Source organism: Stegastes partitus, unplaced genomic scaffold (assembly GCF_000690725.1).
Source record: "Stegastes partitus isolate 25-593 unplaced genomic scaffold, Stegastes_partitus-1.0.2 Scaffold1024, whole genome shotgun sequence".
NCBI classification, from domain to species: Eukaryota; Metazoa; Chordata; class Actinopteri; family Pomacentridae; genus Stegastes; species Stegastes partitus.
Genome location: NW_007578755.1, coordinates 118,992 through 142,133, shown reverse-complemented (window position 1 = coordinate 142,133; position 23,142 = coordinate 118,992). Strand labels below are relative to the sequence as shown.

At 43.7% G+C, this 23,142-nt stretch overlaps 1 protein-coding gene across 1 annotated transcript in view; it reads left to right on the top strand.

Moving 5' to 3' along the window:
- Positions 1–20,101, top strand: part of kif26ba (kinesin family member 26Ba) — a 106,727-nt gene extending 86,626 nt beyond the window's left edge. Inside the window, exons 13-29 of the mRNA XM_008295139.1 lie at positions 1,199–1,370; positions 2,125–2,463; positions 2,572–2,742; positions 3,279–3,408; positions 3,597–3,852; positions 3,997–4,101; positions 4,301–4,428; positions 5,512–5,691; positions 5,790–6,094; positions 6,217–6,865; positions 6,988–7,928; positions 8,068–8,324; positions 8,634–8,783; positions 8,905–9,119; positions 13,020–13,285; positions 14,932–15,082; positions 16,503–20,101. Coding sequence (XP_008293361.1) covers positions 1,199–1,370; positions 2,125–2,463; positions 2,572–2,742; positions 3,279–3,408; positions 3,597–3,852; positions 3,997–4,101; positions 4,301–4,428; positions 5,512–5,691; positions 5,790–6,094; positions 6,217–6,865; positions 6,988–7,928; positions 8,068–8,324; positions 8,634–8,783; positions 8,905–9,119; positions 13,020–13,285; positions 14,932–15,082; positions 16,503–16,651 — 4,564 coding nt within the window. The 3' untranslated portion in view covers positions 16,652–20,101. The remainder of the gene's footprint in view (positions 1–1,198; positions 1,371–2,124; positions 2,464–2,571; positions 2,743–3,278; positions 3,409–3,596; positions 3,853–3,996; positions 4,102–4,300; positions 4,429–5,511; positions 5,692–5,789; positions 6,095–6,216; positions 6,866–6,987; positions 7,929–8,067; positions 8,325–8,633; positions 8,784–8,904; positions 9,120–13,019; positions 13,286–14,931; positions 15,083–16,502) is intronic.
- The last annotated feature ends 3,041 nt before the right edge of the window (positions 20,102–23,142 follow it).

Sequence of the window (23,142 nt, the reverse complement as noted above, 5' to 3'; positions counted from 1 at the left end):
GGCAATGTCCTTATTGAATCATAAAGCACCAAGATTTTCTCTAAACACGGCCAATTTTTCCCCTCACTAGTGCCTACTTTGACAATTGCAGCCCTCAATATTAGCAAAATAAGCTTTGCTCCAAATTTGAGCGCACTCCAGAAATGTCTGGACTAATTTATTAACTCAGTCGAGTGCAAATCTGTGAGTGAATGAGTTTCACACTGTTTCTTCTGGAGGCTCACGATTGAGATCGTGGAGTTACGACGACAGAGAGCACGATGTTACGTATACATTTGTCCTCCCTGGTAAAACTCAGGCAATAAATCTAGCACAGGCTGAAAGGTAAGATCTAATCCAACATCCCCTGCACTTGAATTAACATCCAAATGAATACTTCATGAGTCATGAGTTCACCTACATTAATCTGATGCGGAGCGAGAGAGATGCACCGAGGAAGAGAGAGGAGGTTTGCTGAAGCCCGAGGCGGCAAACTGAGAAAGAAGAAAAGAAAGGAAGAGAGCAGCGATGAAAAAGAGGAGGTCAAGATAGGAGTGTGTACATACTTTGTCTCCTTTTGTGTGCACATGTGAATGTACACATATGTGTGTGTTTGAGATTTGACTGCAGGCTGTGTTTTTAGAAAAGGGGGACAGCAGCGTGAGGTATCGGGCCACAGAGGAGCTGTACTCACTGTCAGCCTGCAGGCCTCGGCACACACACACACACACACACACACACACACACACACACACACGTATACACAAAAGGCTATGAATGATTGCAGTAGCCCACCCAGGAGAAAGTCTTTTCTTAAACACACAGCCTAGTTTTACTCTCCCATCTGCTGGTATAATCTCTCTGGGAGAGAGACCATCTCCCAATATTAGGCTTCATGATATCAAGACTGCTTCTGTTAAGACTTTGTGAGCTTTATAGTGAAATAGAAACCTTTTGTTTCCTTAATTAACTGACCATTATTTTTGCCTGTTTCATCTCTTGGCTTCTTTTCTGGGACTACATCAGCCTGGTGTGGTATTTTTGCATGGACTTCTCGCATGTTCGCTGATCAAGACGAGCTATTAATAATCCCTTGACGAATGTCAGACGTATGTGGGCGTCTGGTAGAAAATCGACCAGTTTTGTCACATATTTAGGCGACCGTGTGCGTTTCCAGCGCGTCTGTAGTGCTCACATCTCGGTGTATGTGTGTAACCAGGGACAGCAAGCTGACCATGTTGCTAAGGGAGTCGCTAGGCAACATGAACTGCCGGACCACCATGATTGCTCACATCTCTGCCTCACCCAGAGATTTCTCAGAAACCCTCTCCACCATCCAGATTGCTTCCCGGGTCCTCCGCATGAAAAAGAAGAAAACTAAAGTGACTGTGGTGAGTTTTAATCAAACCTTGATGCTTCATTAAAATTGAGAGATCATTTCTCTTAGTTGCATAAAACTTTAGGTGCATTAATGTCCAGATAAAGACGACTAGTAATATATACCTTAAACAGATGGGTACAGATCTCACCTGTTCTACTGCTAATCAGCGACAGTGTCAGTCTCATGACAGTATTATCATGTTATGCATCCTGCTCATAGGCTGCTCTTGGCGTTGGTGCTGCATAATATTTTATTTTCTGTAGCTTATCTGAAAATCTTGTATGGACGTTGAATGATGTCTAGTTTTGTGCCAAGTTAATTTAAAAGACATCATACAATTCATCACCTTGTCTCCTTTTACTGCTGCCACCATCTCTCACTTATTACTTCTTTTGCTCACTTATTTCAAAATTGTTCAGCACAAGAGGAAGGTGGGTGACCTGAGGGCTTCAGAGCTCGAACAATGAGGCTCCTAGAAAAGAAATCTGACGCCATGAGATACTGTAAAGTGGCAGTGTGTGGGAGAAAGAGGAATAAATGAATTAAATGAAATTACATTAAAGTTCTGATCTTAAAGCTGGTGGGTTACTTGTCTCCGATCTGTATTCTCTGTCTTTCCTTTCATCTCTACTGTGAATTGTCAATTAAATGTTAAAATGTCTGAAAAAAAAAAAAATCACACTCCACAAATCTAAAATAAGAATCTTTTTTTTCTCACCGCTCTTCTCTGCCTCCACTTTTCTCGTCATCCAATCTTGTCTCAGCAATACACCTCCAGCTCCTCGGGAGGAGAAAGCTCCTGCGAGGAGGGTCGCATGCGCCGCCCGACCCACCTGAGGCCTTTCCATCACCGTGGCGACACCGACTCCGACCTCCCGTTGCTGCGACTGTCCAGTGACCCCGACGAGTACTCCAGCAGCGAGCAGTCATGTGACACCGTGATCTACGTGGGCCCGAATGGAGCCGCCGTGTCTGACAGAGAGCTGACGGACAATGAGGGACCGCCAGAGTTTGTACCGATTATTCCTGTTTTGCTTCGAGGAAAAACGTCAGAGCAGCATCAAGCACAAAGTCAAAGTCAGGCAGCGGGAGCCCAGAACAAGGTGGTTTAAAGACGTTTACATTAGGAGTTTAGACAATTAGCAGTAATTATAAGAATGGTCAGTGTTAAGACACATCAGATGACTTACTTCTCGTGGTTCTTGCGGCAGGTGCAGTCTCAGCCGGACGAACAGCCCAGTGGCCCCTCTCAGCCTCAGCCCTCTCAGTCACTACTCGGTCAGCCGTTGGCCCCCGTCCCAGAGGAAGGAGCTGAGTGCTTGAAGTGCAACACTTTTGCTGAGCTGCAGGAGAGACTGGACTGCATTGATGGCAGTGAGGAGGTGAGTGCTGTTTCTGTCTTTTGTTTTTATCATCATTATGCAATAAAAACCAAAAGCCATACATATACGCAAGAAGGCAATCTAGATGAAGTTGCAAAAGTCAAATTGTTCTGTTCGTGTGATGGCTTCTGTAATTTGTGGTATATTGAAAGTTTGACCGACAAGTTGGACACTTTATCTATTTAAATGTAAAATAGGTTTTGTTTGTTTCTACTTAGTATAATCTGCCTGTAACACTTTCTGCTGCTGTCACAGTTTCTGCTTGTGATGGCAACTTTTTGTAAGATTGCTTTAAATTGTGTTACAAAACATATATTCAGTCTGACCCAATTCCCTATTTTGAATGAATTTTGTTGCATCTATTTAGTGCAGGCTTTTATTTTGTTAACAGCTCAAGCAGGCTTTTTATTGGCATCAATGAACTCTCAAAGAATCTTGAATAAGTGAAGAGTATTTACTTTAACAGTCAGATCCAGCCATCTCACATACAGTACGTTGCTCTTTTTTTTTTTTTATTGATCACTCTGTTGTTGCAGGTGGCAAAGTTTCCTTTTGAGGAGGTTCCAGCAAACAAACAAGGGGCCAAACAAGAGCCATGTCCATCTTCATCAGCTCCGACCTCTGCCCCCGGCCCTGCAGCTGTGTTGGATACAGAAGCCAAAACAGGTAAAGGCTTTAATTCATTTATTGCATGTGCTGTATGATGTGCCATGTCTTATACTTGGGAAACCAAACAAGTTGCTGCTGTAGTTCTATAATTTAGCATCAAATCAACCATGTTTCTCTTTTGACTGTTCTTCTAACTGAACTTTGGTTCCCATCTTGGAAAACTCTGTTTGGTCCAACATCTCCAGGTTCTGCCTGCGCTGTAGGAGGAGCAGTGCAGGTCTCATCCTCTCCAGCAGCAGCATCCAGGAGGAGGACCAATGACCAGCAGCTGCAGGACATCAAGGAGGTGGTGGAGGAGGCAGAGCTGGCCCAGACCATGATCCACAGCCTGACTCAGAGTTCTGGATGCCCCATAGTTACTAGTACCAGGAGTGTTACCGGCAGCAGCAGCATCACCTCTAACCCCCTGCACCGAGCTAAGAGCTCCCACTTACATGACAGGTGAAGACGAGTGGCATTCTATGCAGAAAAAGAAAAAAACTGTGACTTTAATTTAAGCACTCTTTTCATAAGGGTTCCTATTGGCCTTTGAGAAATATACTACTTTAACCGGTAAGACGTCTCCTTTGCTGCTTCTCTGTACAGCCGTGAGAATCTGAATGTGGTGGGCAGTAACGCTGACGGGAAGGCACGTCCTCTAGGATCACCGCGCCTCGGCATCGCCAGCCTGACCAAAACCTCAGAGTACAGGTGAAGCACACAGTACAGACAAGAATGCTGACTGTGGACATCTTCATTTCTTCTGGTTTGAATGAAAACATGATTGGAAAGATGTCAAGTAGTGTCCTATGATTTACATGTGCTGATACTGAACTACCTGGATGTGTAAGAAGACCGGATCACCAACGATTTGTCTCCATCATGATCTTTGTATTTCTTTAAATTCCAGACCTCCATCTTCCCCATCTCAGCGGTGTAAAGTGTACACGCAGAAAGGTGTGATGCCGGCAACGCCTCCTCTGTCCTCGTACACTCTGGCTCAGGACGGCCAGGCCACAGAAGCTTTGACCTCAGACAGTATGCATCTTTTACATGTTTATGTTAACTTATAAATCTCTTTCCTTCTTGAAGTTCATTTTCTCAGTTTGAATGAACCCCTTCAGTGTGTATTCTCTTTTGAAAATTTAATTTAAGGACCTAAATAGTTCCCGTCTACTACAGCCACTAGTGAATGAATCCATAAGTTAGACATCATTTACATGATTCGTACATTTTTTCAGTTAGATATGATTTGGTTATCTTTTAGCTTACGTGGTTTTTCCTCCTAAAATTAAGCACAGACACAGTATAGGCCACCAATGTTCACCTTGAACTCACATCAATTAAGTAATTAGTTGATTTTGTTCCTCTGTTTAGTGTTTTCTGTGAAGATTCTCAGTCATCCAGGTCATGGTTATTCTCATAGTTTAATCATAGCAACTGGACTTGCTTGAGTTCCTTGAAGACGTTTCACCTCTCACCCAAGAGGCTTCATCAGTTCTGGCTGACTAGTTGGGAGTTCCACATACTTATATTCTTCAAGCGCCATTTGAAACTCAAGTGTTCCCAAAGGATTTAAGTATCTGGAACTCCCAACTAGTCAGTCAGAACTGATGAAGCCTCTTGGATGAAACGTCTTCAAGAAACTCAAGCAAGTCCAGATGCTACAATTACACTACGAGGACACTCTGTTTAGTGTTGTACACATTTAGATAAAGACCACAAATAAATTTACACATTGTCTTGTTTATAGTGACAATGTCCAATACTGTTGCTGAGCGAAGTAGAAATTCAAACCTATTTTTTGTATTTATTATTGAATAATGTGTGAACAGCCTGTTACTGGAAGGCCTTGCACTCATCGTTTTATTCATTAAGTGTGAATCACCTCTTAGGTAATGTTGCTGCAGTTTTATATATTCTGAAGGCGTGTTAAACATAGTCGCATACCGAGACACCTGAGCATAACGCAGTTTATCTAAGAACCAGTGGTTTGAATTTGGCATTGTGTTTGTGAAGCCTATTTCCCAAATTACCAGCGTACCAGTGGGTGTTTGTATTATTCTGCACTTGGAAAACAAAGTTAATTACAATGCCAAACGTGTGTTTGTGATTCTGCAGACAGTTTGGCAGCAGACAGTGGCCGTTCCTCCACAGACTCCCTGCTGTCCAGGACTTCTCCTGCGGGCATGAGCCCACAAGTTCGAGAGCCAACTCCATCTCTGTCTGCCAGCCTGGGCTCGGCCGAGACCCTCTGTGACGACGACGTACCACCGATACCGTTGGATACGCATAAAGATGGTGAGTTACAGGAAGCTTAATCATAATATACATGTAATCGCAATGAACATGAGATGGAAAACTGTGGTAACTCACTTTTCTCACTCTGCCACTTGCAGCCACAGGACCGGCAGCGTCTGCAGGAACAGGCGGTCCTGTCCTGCTTGGGGAGGATGAGCTGGTTTACAGTGTGGTTGCTGGAGGCGAGGAGCACCTTGATGTCGCAGCTCTCACGGAGGCTCAGGATTTGGTCTGTCGTCCGACGAGCATCATCAGCTTCAGCAGCGACTGTGGCTCCGCAGTTGCCCTCGTTTCATCTCAACCCGTCAGCATTATCAGCGGCGCGGCTTCAGATGGAGCTCTGGAGGATTATCCAATTCCTGCAACCACTTCAGGAGTTACAGAGGTGGTTGCCATGGCAGAGGTTAGTGTGAATGTCTTGCTTTGCATTTGATTCAAATCCTTTAAAGCAGAGCAGCTTAATTTTATTCCATTGTCTTTTGGGTTTCAAGGTGTTGTACCCAGCTGTGTTGCTCTGTGTTGCAGGTGGCAATGGCCAAGCTGCGGATAGAAGGTGAAGCCTTAGCAACAGGGATGTCCAACTGTGGTTCACCCATCTCCTCCTGGATGAGTGATCTGAGCATGGGCAGTGAAGCTGATCAGTCTCTCCACAGCTTCAGTCAGTCCCAGAGCCAGCAAGGGGAGGCACTGGCTGATCCTGAACCCAACCAGAGCTTTGGAGTCGAGGGTTATGAGAGCCCCAGAAGAGGGAGTCTGGACGGAGAGCTGGTGCTGTCAGAGAACCTGAGTGACAAAGGTACTCCGACCAAAGACAGGCTGAGAAAGCTGCCTCCCTCTATGGCTAAAACCAACATCCAAATTCTGGCTGGACCTGGTAACATCTCTCCCTTCAAGAGCACCGTCAGCGCTCATCCTTGTATGGCCGTCAAACCCATGGTCATACAGGAACCCACCATCCTCTCCTCACCTACGAAGACCAGCCTAATGAAAGACCCAGTCAAATCCAATGCAGCACTTTTAGCTTCTATTTCCAGCGAGATGAGCTTTGAAGACCCCTGGTTGAAACGTGGCACTGAGGAGGGAAGGTGCAGGGAGCTAGTGTGTGAAGTGAAGCCAGAGAAGAGGGAGGCCGAGCACTTAAAGAGCCACGCAGGAGAGAAGGCCGGAGCTGGAAGTGGAGACTATCGGAGCTCCTGCAGGGATGGTAAGAAACAGTGAAGAGGTGGTTTCAAAGTGAAACATTTCATATTTGTGATTGTTCTTATCTCATAGTCTTTGTTATTCCTCCGTCACCAGGTGGGGATCATGGCAGCTCCAGTTCAGGCGGAGAGGTGGTGTCATCTCCAGACTCCTTTAAACGAGTGGTGGATGGCTGTGAGATGGTCGCTGTTGTTGTTCAGGGTGAATGCCTGACCAGCATCTACAGCTCAGATATCCACCGCACAGCCAGTCTGCCCCGCGGGTGGCACCGTCTCAACCGCCACGACGGCTTAGACAACGGAGTCGAGTACCGCAATCTCGGCGTCACCACTTCAACTCCCTGCAGTCCCCGCGCCACACTAGACCGCTGGGGTTCGAATGGAAAACAGGGTTTCTTCTCCCACAAGAAGGGGGGAATCCCACCTCTGCCCCCGGTGCGAAAGTCCAGCCTCGACCAGCGAAACAGGGCAGCCAGCCCTCTCCACCAACCCGGCCATGGAGGGTCATCACTGGGCGGCTCAACAGATGATTCAGGAGTATCAGCATGTGGCTCTGCCGGAGCCACCAGGCAACGAGGCTCCAGCATAGACAGCAGCAGGCTGTTCAGCGCCAAGTTGGAACAGCTTGCCAACAGAACCAACTCTCTGGGTCGAGTCCACAGCTCGCACAGTGGTTCTCACCATTACGACTGCTTCTCCCTGGAGAGAGGCGAGAGCCTCAGAGGGGGAGGAGGGGTGAGGGGGGACAGCACCATGCCTCGCACCGGACGCAGCCTCACCCGTGCTGGATCAGTGTCTTCTCCCACTGGAAACAACGGCAGCCTCGGTTCCAATGGCAGTTCCAGTCCAAGCAGCGCTCCTCAGTCACCAGCCAAGTCCAGCGGCCAGTCAAAGATCTCAGCGGTCAGTAAGCTGCTGATGACCAGCAGTCCTAAAGCCAGGAGTCTGTCCGCCTCCAGCACCAAGACTCTGAGCTTCTCTACCAAATCTTTAAGCCAAGCTACCAGCCGCAGCTCCAGCCTTCCTCCCAATGGAAAGGTAGGATGGAATGTTTCTTTGAACACATTTTTACTTCAGTTTTACATGAGAAACATTAAAAACTACATGCAAGTACTTAAAGCTGTCATAGCCTCTATTTGTTCTGCCATCCTCTTAAACCATTTACTTGTCTGATAAGCCTCAGAATTCAGTCCAGGGCCCTCTGCAGCAGCAGCAGCAGCAGCAGCAGCAGCAGCAGGGACCGTCCCCTGGATCCTGGTCCACACAGTCTCTGAGCCGCAGTCGAGGGGGAAGCCTGACTGCCAAGCTGCCTCTGCGAGCTGTCAACGGTCGAATCTCAGAGCTCCTCCAGGGAAGTGCAGGCTCCCGTTCCAGGAGTCACTCCCAGGGAGGAGGCACAGATCCAGCAGAGGAAAGAGGAGCTGGAGGGGCAAGGTTAGCTAGTGCTGCTTTATTTTATTTTACATTTGTAACATTTGGAAGTTCCTAAGCAAAGAAATTTACACTAAATACAAGATTTATTGAGCTCTTAATATAAATTGCATGATAAAGTTCATGTTTTATGTAAGAATAGCATTAGTGATGAAGCTGGTATAATAATTTTAAAAGTATTTTGGGGTCCTGATAATAATAAGCTGCAAAACCTGTGAGGCAAAATGTCAATGGACATGCATTCAGAAAACAATGTGCTTCGAGGTAAACTCCTGTATCATGTCTGAACTCTTCCTTTCTTCTTGTTCTCAGTGGAGGGGCAGCTGGAGCAGGAGGTGGTGGAGGAGACAGCCTGGGAGAGGAGAGGGCAGCCGTGGTACAAACTCTGCCTTCTCCTTACAGCAAGATCACAGCCCCCAGAAAACCACACCGCTGCAGCAGCGGCCACGCGAGCGACAACAGGTAGACGCTCAAGTGCAGTGAGAAATTTTCAACTTTTAAACAATCAACAAAAAGCTTCAGTTTGCTTTAAACAGTTTTTTGAATCTCATCTTTAAATCTGATCTCACGTTGCCTCTAACAGCAGCGTACTGAGTGGCGAGCTGCCCCCGGCCATGGGGAAGACGGCCTTGTTTTACCACAGCGGAGGCAGCAGCGGCTACGAGAGCATGCTGAGGGACAGCAGCGAGAACACGGGAAGCACTTCCTCCGCTCAGGACTCCCTCAGCGAACACAGCTCGGCCACCACCTCGTCCCGAAGAAGCTCCAAGAGCAGCAAGAAGAGCCGGAGCAACACAGGTCACAATTATATTATTATATTCTATATTTCACATGTTTTCTAAATCTAAAAAGTTATAAGTGGATAAGTGTCTATAGAGGGGCCAAGAAAGGGAAGTAAATTTATGTAATTTACCCTAATCAGTAGAGCCATAGCACTCCTTAATTTAGATATGGTCTAAATATACACTCATTAAGCTACACATCCTGTGGCAACAAGAGCACTGGTTAGTTTTCATGAATAAGTAATTAATATCTAAATCAGTGAGCACAACCCTACTGCCAAATGCCAAGACTTTTGTTCAATTTATCCTCAATACGTGTTACTTTTCACCCTTTTTCTGTGAGCACATTTTATACTTTAACCCCTTAAGCCTCTCGGGCTTAAGGGGTTAAAAGTCTATAGAGGTGAAAATGCCAAAGCTTTTCAGCTAAAGCTTATAAAAAAAATAAAGTAAGATAGAAATGGTTGAAAGAAAAACCACTGTGAGGAGAGTCCAGTGGTGAAAAAAGCACTGAACAGTCGAGGCAAAAGTGAAGAAAGCTGCGGTTGCAGGAGGTGCCAGGTAGGTAAGGTGACCCTGACCGCTCATCTGTGAAATGGTAAAAGGGAATGTGCTGGTGTAGGCTGTAATGAATATATATTCACCAGAACACAACACAGAGAGCTGGCTAATGTGCCTGCCAAATTACCCTCCATCGGTTAAGCATGAGGATGGATATGTGCATAAAATCGGATTGCAGAGAGAGACAGCTCCTCCTGGTGTGTCTCTGATTATTGATTTAAATTGGAATTAGCCTTTCCATCCAAGTGTGTAGGATGCAGTTTCACCTCCAGCCATGCAGCATCAAGTCTGGATTTACTCTCATTTTGCTTCAACCGCAGCAGATTCAGTGGATTTGCGGAGCCAATTCTCTGTCAAAATACCACAAGTTGACACAAAGACATGAAGGATTACTCTGTGTTTGCTGCATGCGGAGGTGAAGCCAGTAGCTGAGGAACACCGGTTATAATGCAGCCCTGACTCAGGAAAACTGAATTTAGTGAGAAGACAGCAGAGCATTTGTACCAAAGGCTGAAGTAACGACTTCCATTAGCTTGGATTCACCAACGTTCCCCCTTTTTCATGTTATTTCATTTATTCCTCTCACACATTTTCTCCCTCATTCGTCCAACTCTCTCTCTCTCCTCTTGCACCTTCTGCTCCCTGCAGACTCTCAATCTTTCTCTGTCCTGTTATATGCTTCTTCCTAATGAAACACAAATGTCTCTGCTTGACCTTTCTGTGCCGCACTGAGACCAAAAGACAACTGAAACCTTATTAAAATCCCCCACTTTCTCTCTCCGCTCTCAGACACTTTATCTTTCAGCTCCCGTTGAATCTGATAACTCGCGTTCCTGTCGACGCCGTCGGCAATTTCTATGCAAAGCGTCTGCGTGAACGTACCAGGGTGTGTGTTCATTGCAGCGCAGTGGACAGATTACAGTCTGACCTTCTGCTCTTATCTATAAGCGTCAACTTTTTTTTATCTTGCTTCACACTCCATTATCTGTTTCTTGTTCTCTGCTTTGCTTCTTGAACACAAAATAGTTTTCCTTTGTCCCCTCCTGTCTGAGAATATCACTGGATGGAGGCTCCAGTGCTCTCCCACCTGTTATCGCTTTACTCAGAATATTCTGCTTTTAGATCGATGCTGGATATTAATTTTCCTCTATATGATACGTATTCTGATGTCAAGGCATGTAAAATGTGTCCCTATTGAGAGTGAGGACACTTAAAGGTCCCATATTATACCTCGTTTTGAACAAGTAAATCAAGTCTCACAAACCTCCACAGTGTTTACCTCCAGCTTCAGCTCAAACAGATCGATAACTTTACCGTATCTAAGGCATCCCTGGTTTCAGCCCTGTTTCAAATGGGCAGCTTCAGTGTCTGTAGCTTTAAATCCAGCTGAGCTGCTGCTGTCCACGCCCCTTTCAGGAAGAAGGCTGCAGGCACACCTCTCTCTGCATCAGTCACATGCTGTTCTTTTTACTTCAGGTACATACTGCAGCTGCCCTCACATCACAGAGTACAAACTGTTGCATTCAGTATGGATGAAACTGGGACACACTGATCCATCATAATGTCGCACCTTAAGCTTTGATTGTCACAGTCTGTCGTGCTAAATGAGCTGTCATCTGTTTGTGCTTTGATTTGGCCAAAAAACTAAAGTGACATCCTTGATTAAGAGACAGCGTCAGATTTTTTTTTCTAAATGTGTGAAGTTTAAAGTTGAACAGCTTTAACGTGCAGCTGTCACGTTAGAAATAAGCAGCTGTGTTAAGAGTGCAGTGAGTGGCAGAATAAATATATTGACTTACATCAGTAACAGTTTTCTAGCAGCATTCTCCTCCAGCATCATTTGTAGCAGCAGCGCTTTTCACTTTAATAAATGTTTATATTGTCCATTGCTCTCCGTTATAGCAGCCTGTTGGCTGAAGGAGATGACACATAATCCGTTATGCATCGAAGGAAAATGAAAAGGAGAAGGGGAAAGACACAAGAGGATGATCTTTTTTCATATTTTGTGGGTCTCTAGAGACACTGGGGACATGTAATTATGTTAAAAAGTGGATTTTGTATGTAATGGTTCCTTTACGTTGTACTGTATCACTGCAGAGCTGTGGGTGGATGTTTTCTCTCGTTTTTGCCTGTTGATTTGGAATGGTCCTATGAAACTGAATGATGAGAAAACAATACTTATAAGTGTTCAAGGAATAATTTAACATAGAAGGAAATACATGTATTTTCTTATGTCCTGACACTTCAAAGAAAAGGTCACTGCCACTCTCATATCTGACCGTTTTAAGGCCACAGCCAGCAGCTTAGCTTAACATTAAGTCTTGACAAAGAGTGAACCTCACTCTGTCCACAGGTAACGAACTAAACCAAATAGTTCTGTTCCAGACTTTGTCTCGCACTCGCTTCGTGGAGCACTGATGTCATTGTGAGGTTGCCAGGCAACCAGTGGTCTGTATGTTATGCTGGCGATGTTTGGACCTGGTGCTGCTTCTAGTTTCAGGCTGTGTTTTCACACTTTGCCACATTTTTTATTTTTTTTTCCGAAATGCTTGTTGTCAAGTTCATGAAGATGTTTTCTTGGTTGTCTTGGATTTGGTCTATTAGCCTTTAGTTTGTTTTTTTTAAAGCTGCAGTCTGTTGGGCTCTCTCAGCCTCCACACAGCAGCATACTGGCTGTGGCCTTATATAGAATTCACAAATATGCAGAATATAAATATTTCCGGGTTGCAAGGTGGCGCAGCTGGTTAGCACCGTTGCCTCGCAGCAAGAAGGTGGCTGGTTTACGTCCCGGTGGGGGCACTGGGATCTTTCTGTGTGGAGTTTGCATGTTCTCCCCGTGCAGCGTGGGTTCTCTCTGGGTTCTCCGGCTTCCTCCCACAGTCCAAAAACAGGCTGAGGTTAATTGGTGATTCTAAATTGTCTGTAGGTGTGAATGTGAGTGTGCTTGGTTGTCTGTCTCTAAGTGTAGCCCTGTGATAGACTGGTGACCTGTCCAGGGTGTCCCCTGCCTTCACCCTGAGTCAGCTGGGATAGACTCCAGCCCCCCCATGACCCTAGTGAGGATTAAGCAGTGTATAGATAAGGGGTGGATGGATGGATGGATGGATGGATGGATGGATGCATTATTTGCAAAAATTGTCAAAGAAAGATTGAATAAGTAGGTCTTTGAGCAACTAAGCAATGGAGCTCAATGGAGCTTCTTAATAAGTAAATGTGAAACTCAGTGGAGGATTTGGGGGCTACTGTATAAACTGCAGCATTAAATGTGTTTTTATGTCAAAGGACACTTTCTATAATTCACTCTGCTGGTGTGTAACTCTACTTTTTGTGATCTCCATCCTCTGTGGTCTTCCAGGTCTCCAGCGTCGTCGTCTGATCCCAGCGCTGACCTTGGACTCTTCTTCTTCGTCACCTTCTCACCGCTCCTCCAAACAGGCCATCACTTCCTCTTCCTCCTCCTCCTCCAGCCCCGGTGCATGCTGGGTAGACGGCCCACTGGGGCCTCCCGCACCCTCAAACCTCCGAAGCGCGACCGCGACAACGGAGACCTTTGAGATCAAGGTGTACGAGATCGATGATGTGGAGCGACTGCAGAAGAGGAGGGACAAAGGAGGGAGCAAGGTGAGACAGAGGCAGGGGGAGGGATGGGTGAGAGGAGGGAAGGTGGGAACACAACTGGGTTAGAGTGAGTCAGGTGTTGATTGCAGGGCTCTTCCTGTCCACAGGCTGAAGTGTTGCTGAGCAAAAACACATCCCTCTTCTTATTTCTCAGCTTGGACCTTGCTTCCTCTCCACATGTCTTAGCTCCTCCTACTAGAAATGCAAATGATGGAAGGAAGGAAGGGGATGAGGAGGGAGGAGACAAGGCAACAGGCATTTAACAAAAACATCCCTGCCTTGGAGCCGCCATTTTACAGTGACGTCAGGCAGCTGCATTATCTATACATTGATGTTTATGATCTGTGCAAGATGATCATAACTGTTTATGATAACTTAAAGAACCTATTTACCTTTAATTCAATTCAATATCATCGACTCTTGTTTTACACACATGAACCCTACAAATACAGAAGGAACACTTACGTTTGCAAAATCCTTCTCCATCAGGATTTATGTCATCTAGCCATGTGTCACGTCTCTTTTATGTTTCGTGGATGCTGGAAAGACTTCTGCATAGGATACACCTGTACGTCTTCGCTCATAGCTTCTCCGGCAAGCCTCTTCTCTCCTCAAGATGTTTTGTAGGAGCTCAGTTCAAGATGTCAAACTGAGATCAGTGTCTGGGTCACTGACGGGAGGAAGGAGACAAGGTGGCACAAAACAGAGACATGAGGGTGAGAAAAGAAAGGATCCTCAGGGAAAGGGTGTGAAAGGCACAGGGAGAAAATTAGTGGAATTAAGTTTAGAAACGTGGTAAAGAGAAAATGGTAAATGATGCTTGGAAACAGGCGCAACAGAGGAAAGAAGTGAAGAGTCATGCTGTGGTGGCTGGCTGGGAGGAGAGGCATGAACGCATAGAGAGAGGATAAAAGAAGGTGGCGAGCAAAGAGCATGAGGCCCATTACACTTGATGCCAATGAAATTGATTTGCCGAATAACAGTTGTGGGACACATTAAAAGGCAGTAAGTGTTGTGCTGGACACGGCTGCTAATGAAGAACACAGGAGGAAGCTGGAAGAGAATGGAAGGTAAAGGACCTGATGTGCCAACGAGGAGAGAAACCGACGAGTTTTAAAAATACAACAGTGTGGATGAATGAATCAACATTAGCTCTACTGTCTGCACTTTTTCATAAATCTACATTAGTTTTCTCTCACTTTTAAAATAACATTTTTCCAAATGATTATAAATTCCGAAGAGTTTGCAAAAATGCGGACGGTGGAACTCGTGAATTCGTTGCAAATGAATGCATGGTGCAGTTTCTTTTTTTTTTCCGTTTTACACTGTTAAACCTTTATGTATTCAGAGGAGGGAGCATTGTGAGCTTTGGGGGGAAAAAAGGGAGGGAAAGAAAAGCATGAAATATAGATTTTCCCTGCAGCGGCCTTAAGAAAGCCACTTAACCCCCGACTGCTCCACGTGAAGCCGCCCGGCGTCCGAAAGCACACAACCGCGGTCACGCTGGGAGTCGCCGAGGTGTGAATGTATGTAGCCGTGTGGATGTTAAGCAGAAAGAGAGGCGCATGTGTTTCCCAACACGCTGCTCTGGAAAAAATAAAGGTGAATAAAATCCATATCCGTCTGTCCGTCCTCTCCCTTTGTGTCAGGAGGTGGTGTATGTCAGCGCCAAGCTTCGTCTGCTGGAGCACCGCCAGCAGCGAATCAGTGAAGTCCGAGCCAAGTACCAGTGTCTGAAGAAAGAACTGGAGCAAACCAAACAGTACTTGATGCTGGAGCCGCACAAGTGGACCACCGAGTGTAAGTCTACATGCATGTGTGAGGAGGAAGACAGGAAGTTCTCAGCTGGTTAGAAAAAGGTTATGAGGAGATGATTGATTAGAAAGAAATTCATAATCCCTGCAAGTTACCATGGGTACTCCTCTGATTTTTTCGTCCGGGTCTCGGTGACATTCAAGAACAGCTACATACTGGATTCTGAGCATGATGGAAGTTGCATCCGATGTTTTGTTCGTTGGTTTTTAAAAGGATAAGGCTGATGTTGTTCTAATCTTCTTATTGTCAGTAAAACCAAAGCAAAGATCACTTAACATCCCTCTCAGACACTCGCCAGTGGTGGAAGAAGTATTCAGATCCTTTATTTTGGTTAAAGTCTGATACAGCAATATAAATATACTCCGTTATAAGTTAAAGTCCTGCATGAATAATTCTACTTTAACTGCAGTTCGTCCAGCAAAATGAAGTTACAGTCAAAGTTTGGTCTCTCCTACTGATATATTCTTATATATGACGTTATTAAATTAGTAATAGTGCAGCGTCAGCATGTTGTAGCTGCTGCAGGTGGAGCTTGTTTGAGTTACTTTACATCCAGGTTTATATAGAGGGATAGAAGATATATGTGAGGGCTTGTTATGTGAATGATGGGGAAAAAATAAGTGTTTGCTAAAATATTAGATCACTTGAACATTTATCAAAATTAAACCATGTGAGAAGTTTAGAAAGAAAAAGCATCATTATTTGGTGGAGCTGTTAAGAACCCACATCTGAAATCTACAATGTGACCCCGACCAGGCACCGCTGTTTGTAAGTGGATAAAAAAAAGATAGAAACCTTTGATTTAGACTTTAACAATGTGTTGTATTTTAATAATATGTTATCCAAGTAACTAAAGTTGTCAAATGTACTAAAGGTAGAAACGCCAGTGAAATGTAGTGGAGTAATTTGAGTAACTCTACTTAGTTATTTTTCACCATGAATGATACTCATTTACAAGCCCACTGGCTCCTCTTTAGGATGTAAATCTTACACAAAAGCTTGCTGTAGTTTTTTAGCAAATATTGTTCAAGTAGGAATAAAAAGTGCTTTTATAGGAGCTGTTTTCAGCTGGTGCTCCAGTGAATATTCACAGCAAAAGGACTGCATGAAAAATTGGTTAATAATAAGCTACAGTCACTGTGTTCATCATTGTACAGAAATATTGTATGTCACCCAGTGCAGGAGTGTGTCTCAGTGTGTTTTAGTTGCACAGAGCAATAAGCTAAATCAGGCTTTGACTTTAAACACAATACTTTTTATTTTGATCGGCCCATCATTGCTTATGTGTATTTCAGGGAAGTTTTTCAACAATAAGAAAATGTAGAATCCTCACGTTTTAACACAAAGTGCTTCCAGCAGTGTTGTAGTGAGGCCTGATGTATTTTGTCTTTCCGTCTCTATCCAGTTGAGCTACAGCAGGTCTACGAGGTGGACTCACTGGAGTATTTGGAAGCTCTGGAAACCGTCACGGACAAACTGGAGACCAGAGTCAACTTCTGCAAAGCTCATCTCATGATGATTACCTGCTTCGATGTGTCCTCACGGCATCGGTAGACAGATGGAGGGACGGAGAGTCAGACGCACAGCTGGACTCAATTAGGCGTCGGATGTTTGTACCTTTTGCCCCCTAATTAATCAAACACATTTAGAAAACATCTCTTTAACAAATAAATCTCATCGGATGGAGGAGGGACACGGGGGATGGACTGAACGCTACATCCTGCATGTTGTCTCCTCCAGATGGAGGTCGGCAGAGGGACGGATGGACGGATGGATCTAATGGGGATACAGAGATAAGTTACAGGCCAACAGACAGACCAGCTCATGGCTTTTTTTGTGTGTGTCGGGGGTTTGAAAACGACCCCAGAAACGGACATTAAACAGCATCTAATGGACGCTTTAAATCAGACAAACATGGCTGTCTAAAGAGGCAGACAGATGGTTGTGGGTCTGAAAAGAAAAATCAGCAGCAAGTGACCAGAGAGCTAATATAAGTGGACTACAGAGACGCCTCTCAGACTGGACATTTAAGAATGTACGGAGAAGACAAGGAGGAGAAAGACGAACAAAAAACTGCCATTTTTTTTTAAAAACACGGAAGGACAAAGAAGAGATCTCTCATCGTTTTGGAAGAGCACTTTCTAAGAGTTTACATAGTTGAGAGTCTTTTGGCTGTAAATACGGCGCGCTGACGACAGAATGGCCCGGTTGTGTTGTTGTTGTTGTTGTGCAGAAAGACAGCAGGACAAAGAAAAAGATTTAGATAAGTGCCTTGTGAACATTTCAACAATACCAAGACCAATTATTTCTCTCTGAATTTGTGTACATGCAGTAAGTATGGTGCTAGCATAGGAAGAAGAAAAAAAAAATCCCCCACAAAAGATCAGCGTCCTTGAAAAAAATCTTTTCATTTATAGTCATTTCTAAATGTGATGTTTTACTGTGGCTCAGTGTTTGACTATATGATAAACTAATAATGTATGTTTCAATGTGTGGTCTTTGGTGCATTGACGAGAAGTATTTTGAAGGTAACACCAAGTCCTCTTTGAAACAATAAACTGTTGCAAGGACCAAAAATCTAAATTTAAAAAAAACACACATTTTTTTTTCTAAGTGTTTAAACTGAAAAAAAAAAAAAAATGTTGTGGTGTTTTTATCTTGACTTTACTCACAAACATCCGAGTTTTGACCCTCTGTGGCATCCATACACAATATCTCCCCCGATACAGATACGATGGCTTTTTCATGTTCACAAAGCAATGAAACGTCTGAGTCACACAGGAGTGGAAGTGAAAATGTTCCTCTTTGATCCAGTGTTAAGTACATCCATCGACTGACTGACTGACAGGCCGACTGTCTGTTCTTTGTATCCGTGTTGTTCTGCTCTATTCTAAAAGAAACCCAATGATTCGTCGACGTGTGTGTTTTATAATAAGGTTTCCTTTTTTTATTTGAGTGCAATGGGACCACGTAGAGACTATTTATAATAGTAGGATCATGAAAAGAAAAAAGAGATATTTAAAAATAGATAGTGAAGAGGAGGTGCAGGATACACCCACTGATGGGAAGTGTTCAGATTTTATATATTATTGGAACAAAGTGGTGAATTTAGTCTGGAAATACTTTGAGAGCACAATTATGGGTGGTTTAAATAATCCCAGTATTGTGTCCCAACATTGTAAAGGAGCGAAAATATTAAAAAGAAAATTCATGTCCAGTTCAAACGGCATAGATCTCTGCCTGGTTCCATTATTCGGGGGATGGATAGCAACACTTAAAATTTGTTAATACTATTATCTATGGTGCTTGAGATGTTTATGATCTAAATGTTTGTACAAATATAAATATATGGAAGAGCCTGTTTCCCTCTGAAATACAGAACAAAACACTTCAAACGCTTCTTCTACATCTTCTGCCATCGCGTCTGTTGTCCTCAGTGTCACCACCCGCTCCTCTGAGTGGCTTTGCAAGCAGAGAGCATCCTGGGAGACGCCGCTAATCCTCTCGAAAGGTGAAAGGAGGAACAGACGCTGACTTCAGAGGAGTGGAAAATGCTGTAATGACATCGGTATGATTTGTCCAAATACCGCTAAATGTACCTCTCTGCTCAGAGCACAAAAGCTGTTTTGTTCCTGTGGACGGACGCAGAAGCAGAACATTTGCAGATCAGTCTGCAGGGTTTGACATTCTCGTAACAGCGATTCATTTCACGCGGCGTCCACCTCCAGAAGGAAATGAGCCCGAATGCTTTTGACAAAACTGGACCTACGAAGTGTTTCCACCAGAGGCAGCCCTTAACATTGTCCTGTTTTTATCTCCCAGTTCACCGTGCAAGTCATGAATGAAAGTTTATTTATTTGAGCTCAAGAGGGCAAAGTCGCTAATTAATGTTCTTATTTATTTACACCTTATGATCTTAAGAAGTTACTATGCATTTCAGGAAAAAGAAAAATAACTGTACATACTTCGCTGAGCCCGTGTCATATATAAATATATATACTGTGCACATATCATATATGCGCTCATTTTTATTTTATATATTGTTTTTTTTTTGGTTGGTTTCATTTGCTCCTGTTGTTCCTCTTGGGGATTTTCATGGGTTTCCTAAAACATTCATCAGTCATGTGGCTCCACAAGAACACCAGTAAATTCAACCAGAACTCTACACTGATGGTTCATTGGTTTTTTTTTTTTACATGTGAAGAAAAAAAATAACATTTAGTGTGAAGACAGCTGTGTTGCTTTAAGTGAAACGCTCGTGTCTTCTCCAGTGCTACAGCCTTGTGTAATCAGCAGTGGATGTTTTGGGAAGCCCAGCCTCTGGACGAGCTCACGGTTGGCCCGGTTGTTACAAGATGCTATGTGGGAGGTTTCCTCCTTGATACGTCACTGCCAAATCTGTCATGGTAGCGCTTTATAATTCAAGCAATAATTGAAAATCAAATGGGGTTTCGGTGTCCGCATGTTGTTTATAGTGAAGCTAATAGTCCGTATGAACCATGCGGAGTGTTTTAAATCTGATTATTTACCAAATGGCATATCAGAGCAAACAGTAAAAGGTACAAATTGACGTATGTGCAGTTGCAGGAGCATTCAAGAATTATAACGTGTTATCTGGAGATCTGACGCATAGCATCTTTAAGTTCTTAAGGAGTACTGTGTGTTAAAGTCTGAGTCAGACCACATTTACCAAAAACAGATGTTCTCATTAGTGTTGAAACTCGACTTCAGTTCCTCTCAAGACAGAGATTGGAAAATCTCCAGATAACTGATTAAAACCAGTTTTCTGTAAAGAAGAATTAGTTCTTACACACAGCCTTGATCAATATCTTTGGTAATTCTCTTTGGAAAACAGCTACGCATCAAATGAAAGGATGTGTTTGTGTTGATTCAAGATCACGCTGTCCTCTGCAGATGTACCGTTTTTGTGAGATGTGGTCTGACACACTGTGTTGATGGACGAGTAAGACGGAGGGATGTAAATAAAGGAATGTATTGAAAGAGTTTCACATGTGATTCTTCGTTCTTTTCACACAGAACAGACAAGCAGCAAGATGTCAGGCGAAATGTGGAATATGGAATAAAGCTGGCAGGCAGCTGATAGATTCACACATTATGACATGAAAAATCAGCTACACTTCTCTGAATTTGGTTATTAAACGCACATAAACAAGACTGGAGCAGCTCGAGAATATCACCGCATGTGTGTGTGGACCTCTGGTGCCCTGAAGGCAGCTTTCTCTGTGACATATTGCCCTGTTGAGCCCGCTTTGATCACCAATGCACAGCAGGGAACAGGAAGGAGGAGAAGGAAGGAATGAAAGCGAGAGGAGAAAGAACAGATCAGAGAGGAGAGGAAAGTAAAGGCAGCAAAAGGGAAATGCAAGAGGAAAGGGAGAGAAGGAGAAAGAATAGGAGTGCAGGATTACATTTGACAAAAGGGGGAGAAGAGATGGATAAAGTGTGGAAGAGCAGAACCGGTGCAAGAGAAGCAAGAGGTGAGGTTTGGGAGTTCCTGGAATTTCAGGTTAGAAATTTTAACTTGGAAAATATAGAAGGAGACAGATCTGCAAGGTAATGTTGGCAATAATCGCTCAGCGTGAGTCCTTTCTGATCTTATCAGTCTGTTCAATTATTCACCTCAGGCAAGTGCATGAGTTTCATTTTCTGGGAACCTAAAGAGCCCTCACAATAAAAATCTAGTTTTTCACCCTGCTATCACGTCCATATGGTGTGTTTTTTATATGCTGGAAGACACATCATGAGGTAAACATGCAGTTAACACAATGGCTGAGCGTTTCCACCTTGAAGCTGCAGCGTGCTGATGACTGACGCATCAAAAACATGTAATTATGGGGTTTCATACATAACACAGTTTAAAAAATAATAACTGTAGACTTGCAGGGTGCTGCTTTCTGCAATATTATTCCTCTTCAGAATCAGTTTCTGCTTTCAACATGCATGGCTGAACTACTCCAATATTACACCTCACCATTGTGTAGAATAATTTTACAGTGTTTGAACAGAGTCAAAGGTGAGCTGGTGAGCAGAGGGGCGGAGGAGAGAGAAGCTAGGACCAATCTGCATATTCATAGATCCACTCGTTAGAGGTGTAGAGATACATGTGAGCCATTTTAAGCCATGAAGGGATTTTTCTTTCATGGAAAAAGCTTCTAAATATATCCATCTAATGAACAGAGATGAGTTTTTAGGGCTCTAATTACAGCCAGGAGAGATTTTTTAAATTCTAGCCACAAGTTTGTACCAACAAACAAAAGCAAATGTGGTTTCTAGACAGCTCACATGTAAATAGGACCTCTTTTAAATTTTATCTGTAAATGTAGTGAGTTCATGACTTTCTCAAGAACTAAGTTTGGTAATTGTAAGTCAGCCAATTATAACACAATGAAATTAAGCAAATTAAAACATCTGAAGAACCTGCAAAGAGTTTACCGTCACGCTAGCAGCTCTGTGAGGCTGTAAGTCGGCACAGTGATGCTTTTTAGCTAAATGCGAACATCAGCTGACTCACCACGCTGCTCAAAGTTTTGTGCATTCGTATGCTAACATTTGCTAACGTGCATAAAACACAAAGCACAGGAAAGTTTTTCAAGCATGAAATGATAAAGCAAAGTGACAGTTGGCAGGATGAAAGTTAAGAGATGAAGGAGATATGAATGAATGTGCAAAGTTGCTGATGTTAGTAAAAAATACATTTACAAACTGAAGTCAGTGGATCACCAAAGTCTGTGACCTGATCATCAAGAAAAGACAAATGCTTTTACAGAAGTTCATGATAAGGCATGCAGTTTGGTATGGATGTTAAAGTGATGCTGGTAGTGTAGATAAAAATCACAATGATAGAAACAGGCAGCTTTCAGGTCAACTAGCGCACAGAGTCAAGTTAAAATGTGTTCAGGTAGCTGCAACAGAGGCTGTTCTGGTCAACAGTGTTTGGTTTTAAAAAACTGATCTGAATAAATAGAAGCTCAATCAAAGGTGGTGGGATGAGAATACGATGAATAAAAGTGAAATATGGTTCTTCTTTGTTTTTAAATCAGTGTACGATTACAGGACTACCATGAACATTTGGTAAAATCCAACAACTCCTGATCACTGAACCTTAAAACCAGAAGAAAATCATTGAGAAATGATAGAACGGTTAAAAATCTACCATCTTCAGGTTTTTTTTTTTTTTTTTTTTTTACAGCTTCTGCCGGCAGAATCTCTCTGCATGCGAGCTCAATGGAAAAGCAGACTCCTCCTGTTAAACAGTAGTTTTGACCTTTTAAAAGCCCAGTTAGTGGATGTCAGACACCCCCTCACCATATGCTTCCTGCCTACCGCTTCATCTGACTGACCAATAAAGGAAAGATGCCAAAAAGAAAGCTCACTTGGTAAGCTTATGAATAAAGGAGTCATAAAACATTAACCTTGATGTATTTGTTCTATATTGTTGGTCTGTTGTATTAAGAGACTTGTTTTAAATTAGAGGAGGAGAGCTACAAAGATGAAGAGGAAGCGAGAGATGATGGCAGGTAGAGAGCAAAGAGAGCGTAGAGGTGAGGTGAGAACCAGAGAGGGGGAGTGTCTCTGAAATGACAGCGAAAATTGAACATGGGGGAGAGTAAACGGCAGACGGGCGAGTGAATGAAGGTGGTTAAAACCTGGCTTCGATTGGCTCAGGCTGCCTGCAGAGAGGCGCAGTGAAAGAGAGACGAGACACCAAAGAATGGTGAATTTAATTTGAAAGCCTTTGGGGAGTGAGAGGGATAGGAAACGGGGTGAGAAAAAGAGAGCGAGCGACGGAGGGGGAGAGACAGGGGGTCACGGTTAAGCAATAGTAAATCGAATTTGATGGATGTTATGAGGTGGAAGAGAGGAGACGGAAAGTAACGGAGCCTGTGAAGGAAGTAACAGAGGAAGAGTCAGAACAGAACAGCGGGAACGGATCCTCTACGGGTCAATCAGTCCACTGGTGTCGTCGCCGAGCCGCTCTGTTTAGTTTGAAACACAATCAGTTCACAGTTTTTTCTTCTTTTTAA